Source organism: Anser anser (assembly GCF_964211835.1).
Source record: "Anser anser genome assembly, chromosome: 1".
Classification (NCBI taxonomy): Eukaryota; Metazoa; Chordata; class Aves; order Anseriformes; family Anatidae; genus Anser; species Anser anser.
In genome coordinates this window covers 28,381,931-28,386,930 of record NC_139720.1, presented here as the reverse complement: position 1 = coordinate 28,386,930, position 5,000 = coordinate 28,381,931, and the positions used below count along the sequence as shown (strand labels likewise).

At 41.8% G+C, this 5,000-nt stretch overlaps 1 protein-coding gene and 1 long non-coding RNA gene across 20 annotated transcripts in view; one reads left to right on the top strand and one right to left on the bottom strand.

The window, feature by feature from the left end:
- Positions 1–5,000, top strand: part of FOXP2 (forkhead box P2) — a 440,428-nt gene that overhangs the window by 395,545 nt on the left and 39,883 nt on the right. For all 16 annotated transcript variants that reach the window (XR_014578258.1, XM_083820640.1, XM_083820636.1 and 13 more), the window contains one exon: positions 1,707–1,794. Coding sequence is in view for 15 of the 16 variants with exons in the window: in XM_083820640.1 (XP_083676766.1) it covers positions 1,707–1,794 (88 nt within the window). In the remaining variant the exon portion in view is untranslated. The remainder of the gene's footprint in view (positions 1–1,706; positions 1,795–5,000) is intronic.
- The window catches only part of LOC310892627, a 16,114-nt gene that overhangs the window by 7,577 nt on the left and 3,537 nt on the right, over positions 1–5,000 (bottom strand). For 2 of the 4 annotated variants that reach the window (XR_014578260.1, XR_014578261.1), the window contains exons 2-3: positions 1,028–1,219; positions 1–845 (exon numbers count right to left, since the gene is read on the bottom strand). The exon at positions 1–845 is cut by the window's left edge and continues 7,577 nt beyond it. This is a non-coding gene — a long non-coding RNA (uncharacterized lncRNA). Of the gene's footprint in view, positions 846–1,027; positions 1,220–3,080; positions 4,654–5,000 lie in introns of all 4 variants that reach the window. The other 2 variants (XR_014578262.1, XR_014578263.1) reach the window with 2 other exon arrangements.

Here is a 5,000-nt window from a genome sequence, read left to right as displayed (position 1 = left end):
TCTTTTTCTGACAGCTTTGTATCCAATTAACTGAAAATGTTAAACCATTTTATTAATACACCCCACACTATCGTGTCTGCATAATTAATGGAGGGAGTAAAATTCTTTTGAATCAAAAATTCAAGAAAACAAGAGAATGGTATGTTCCGAAGTCATCTACTTTTTAAACTGACCGTGCATTTTTCCCCATGAAGGGAGAGTGAAGTCAGTTCCATTGATTTTTTTTTTTTTTAAATGTAGGTTTTATGACACACACACAGGAAATGTGTCCTTGGTGATGCTTGCACTTAGCATAAACTACAAGGAAGTACACCAGTAAACAATTTTGTAATAAAAGTACAACAACAAAAAAGCTTTCATAATTACTTATATCTTCTCTAGCCATTCCTTGTGCAAGGGTAACAGAACCTGACTGTCGTATTATGCTCACCTGCAAACTCTATCATTGTGACCTAAATTGTGATGTCATGATTTAAATTAAAGATACAAATCATACTAAAATTAGGATGCTGTCCCCACTTATTTTTACCCTGTTTCTGAAAAACACATTCTTTACATAGATCAATAATCAAATAACTGCATAGTTCCCTAAATAATTCTGCTAAAAAATAAAAGGGGGGAAGATATCTTTCCTCTATGATATGGATATCATAGTTCACGCAGCTGTGAGATCATCTGTGACTATAGTACCTACAAAACTTACCCCTCTTGCAGACAGGGGGAGTAGCCAGTAAATCCACATTCAAAGGCAAAACTCCTTTGCTCCCATTTCTTCTTTAGCCTGATCCTTAAGTTTTCTTCTCAGTAGAGTAGCAAAACCGCTCTAAAAGCTCCAAAAGGGATTTCTTTGATCACAGAAGAAAAAGAACAAACAGAAATCACTGTCCTTCAAACAAAACAAAACAAAATAAAACAAAACAAAACCCAAATAAACAGCACTAAATGAGCTCTGTAAAGGTGCACCCCGTTGAATCATATGAGACACAGACATTTGGGTCTGGTCGGCACTTTAGGTACCTGTACTCACCCACTGTGGTTCTCCTTCCTGGTTGCATTATGCATTGCTTGTTCTGCTAAGCTGGCATGATTGCGTAGCTTGAATCTCTCCCAGGAGGCTTGCTGTGTGTGTAAGGTGTATAGTTATTCCTTGTGGTGCCTTTACTTTGCGCCCTCTTCCTCAGATTGTTCCCCTATGGTTTCAGTAATGCCTGGCTCTGTTCTGGGAAGGGGGAAAGGACATTCTGTTGGTGCTTTTGCTTTAATGACTAAAGAACAGGTGGAGAAATCTAAACAAAGTCTACATCAATTTACAGTAGTTCAAGCAGCCTGAAAACAATTATATCTTTTGAAGAATCATTTATAAGGTGGTTGTCTGATCATCTACACCACTGACAGGGAGTGGAAATCAGCTCAGTGACTCTACCAAATACGGACAACCAGTTATACTGGCTTTTAGATGGCTTCTGTGGTCTGGGAGATAGGAACTGGGCATCTGGCATTCATCATTGAGAAAGTTTGTGGAACTAAATGAAATAATCAATTTTGTTACTTTGTATTGTTGTATCTAAGGCATGTTCTAACTAGATCTTTTTGCATAACTCCTATTGAAACTAATGGAAGCCATATGCACAGGAGAGAAAAATGAACTCATAAAGAAATTTTCCTCGTCTTAACACTGTTTTATTAGTGTTCTCTTTCTTCTCTAGGCACCTTAACAATGAACATGCATTGGATGACAGAAGCACTGCTCAGTGTCGGGTGCAAATGCAAGTGGTTCAGCAGTTAGAAATACAGGTTTGTTGCATAGATGTATAATCCCATTACATATTTAGAACTGTGGTGATTTCACCCTGGTGGGCAGCTAAACTCCACTACAACTCCTCTCTCACTCCCCCTCCTCAAAGGACAATGGGAGAGAAAATACGATGGAAAGGGCTCAAGAGTTGAGATAAGAACAGGGAGATTGCTCACCAATTACTTTCATGGGCAAAGCAGACTCAACATAGGGAGATTAATATAATTTATTGCCTATTACTAACAGACTAGAGCAGTGAGAAACTAAAAGCAAACTAATCCCACATCCACCCCTCCCCCCCCCCCCCCCCCCCCCCCTTTTTCTACCTCCTCTCCCCTGAGCAGCTCACAGGCAGCAGCTTCTCAAGCATTGTTACAGCATGGCTCCGTACCACAGGGTCCATCCCCCAGGAGCAAACTGCTCCAGCACGGGTCCCCCACGGGCGGCAGCTCCCCCCAGACCCCCTGCTCCTGCGTGGGCTCCTCTCCACGGGCTGCAGCTCCGGCCCGGGGCCTGCTCCTGCGGGGGCTCTCCATGGGCCGCAGCCTCCTCCAGGCCACATCCACCTGCTCCACCGGGGGCTCCTCCACGGGCTGCAGCGTGGAGATCTGCTCCGTGTGGGACCCATGGGCTGCAGGGGGACAGCCTGCTCCACCAGGGGCCTCTCCACAGGCCGCAGGGGAGCTTGTGCTGTGTGCCTGGAGCACCTCCTGCCCTCCTGCTGCACTGACCTTGGGGCTGCAGGGCTGCTTCTCTCACATTTTCTTACCCCTCTCTCCTAGCTGCTGTTGCACAGCAGTTGCTTTCCCCTTTCTTCAATCCTCTCTCCCAGAGGCCCAACCAACATCGCTCACTGGCCCGGCTCTGGCCAGCAGCAGGTCCCTTTTGGAGCCATCTGGAGCTGGCTCTGATCTGACATGGGGCAGCTGCTGGGCTCTGTTCACAGAGGCCATCCCTGCAGCCCCTCCACTACCAAAACCATGCCACATAAACCCAATACATTTTACCCCATGCTTTTGTGAAAAGCATATTGAAGAATTATCATTAAAATATAATTTTATCACATTCATCACAATCTTCACATACATTTAAAAAATAAAAATTCCCTACACCAAAATGAACATAACATCAACACAACACCAACAATGCAGACAATTTACATACATTCTACCCCTCATCCCTTCACCACATTACGGCAACACATAGTCTTCACAACTTTTACATCATAAATTCTTCACAACTATTACATTTTTAGACCATGTCCAGTCTGTGTCTTGACCAATACCTCTCCCAGTTATCATCCTTATCTTTAATTTCTTGAGCCCACATTGGGCACCAAAAGGGACTGTGGTGGTTTCACACCGATGTCCAATTAAACTCCACCACATTGTTCTCTCACTCCCCCTCCTCTTCCTTTGAGGAGGGGGAAGGAGAAAATATGATGCCATATAAACCCAATATAACTATTAATCTAAGCTAAAATGAAAACACTTGCCTTAATGATTGTGGCTTAAAGCTGTATGTTTCTTGCATGAAATTTGTAGATATTCATGAACAGGCTTTTTTTTTTTTACATTAAGATTTTTACATTATAAATTATGCAATAATTATCTAACATCAGCATTGTCTACAGTATTTTGCTTGAACTAAGACCCTAATGCCATTCATCATGAATGAAAAATGCAGTCCCTGGAGCAGAGACTGGATCCAAACTGTCTTCTCTTCTTGAAATGGGGTCAGGACCCCTTTTCTTTCTGCCCCTTCTGACCCAATGCTTGTCTGCTGGACAAAGGAGTACAAGAGCATAGCTCCACCCAAAGTGACTGTCTGCCCAATGGTGGGCATTTTTCTGGAATTCGATTGGTAATGTCAGACCCACTCAGGGGTTGGTCCCCAGGCGGTCCTGTGGCTGGGACCATGACACTCGTGTGGCTTGGTCAGGCTCTAACCATTAGGGGTCACTGCATATATGTGATGCTCCATCCAGTTTGCAGAAGTACCAACTACCCCTGGGGTCTCCCAGTATTGAAACAACTTATCAGGCTGCTGAGGCTTGGCATGAACCTCACAGTCATCCCAGAATGACTGTGCAAGATGTTTACACCATGTGGTTCTGTACAGGGGGCATTTTTTCAGCAGATCTGTACCCTCTTGAGACAGTGCAGGAGAACACAAAGGATGCAGGGAGGGAGAGATTTTTTTTTTTTTTCCAGTTTGTGGAGATACATGGAGAAAAAGGGTAAACCCTTTTCAGCTTTCTTACCTTGCACCGTGTATTGCCTCACTGTTTGCATGCATGCAAGAACACTTGTTCTTCTTTCAGACAAGGCAAACTGTTAGATTCTTTTGTATTTTAATACTGGGAACACAAAGCAATGAGGGGAAAGTAAAATAATGCCATTTATTGTTATTTGCCTTGAATTTGAAGTTTTATATACCCATGCAAAGTTTTAGTTTCTTTTATACAGGGCAGTGTTAATTTTCTGTTAGGAATTTACATCATGGCAAATAGCATCACTCTAAAGCATCACACAAAAAAATCCAAAGCCTAAGAAGAAACCTTTTTCCCACCCCCTGCCTCAAGTGTTCTTTTAATTAAAGTTGCACTGACCAAATTATATCCAGCATACCCAGAATATCTTCAGTAATACAGGTAGTTTCCTGCGGTTCTAAATTACTTACAGGCTGGTTTGCTTAGTCCAATCTCAGTCTACAGGTGTAACTCGAGCTGAATTCATGCAAAAAAAGTATTACAGAAGTGTCTGGAAAATGTCAGTGTTAAACACCAAGTGATTCAAGTTCCAATTAGTGTTGTAATTGTTTTGCATATATCCAAAGCCAACATCACTGGAACACAGCTTGTTTCAAAAAAAAAAAAAAAAAAAAAAAAAAAAGAAAAGATTATTTTTGTGTTGTAAGATACATTCTCCTCTTTTAGGTTCTGATACTTTTATCAACAAGTTACATACTTCAAACACTCCTTCCTGTTCTTTTTCATTGTTATTAATACGAACAGTTGTGTAGCATATGATGAGAAAATAGTATTAGTTAGGAAAAAGTAGATTTAAGTAATGTGATGTTTCCTAAAGGCAGTTTAAGGGCTTCTTAAGAACTGTTTACGATTTACAAAGGCAATGCTGTAATGTAACGGCAAAACTGAAGATTTAGCTTGCAGTGTGACCAATTATGCCATTTTTTGCTTTGT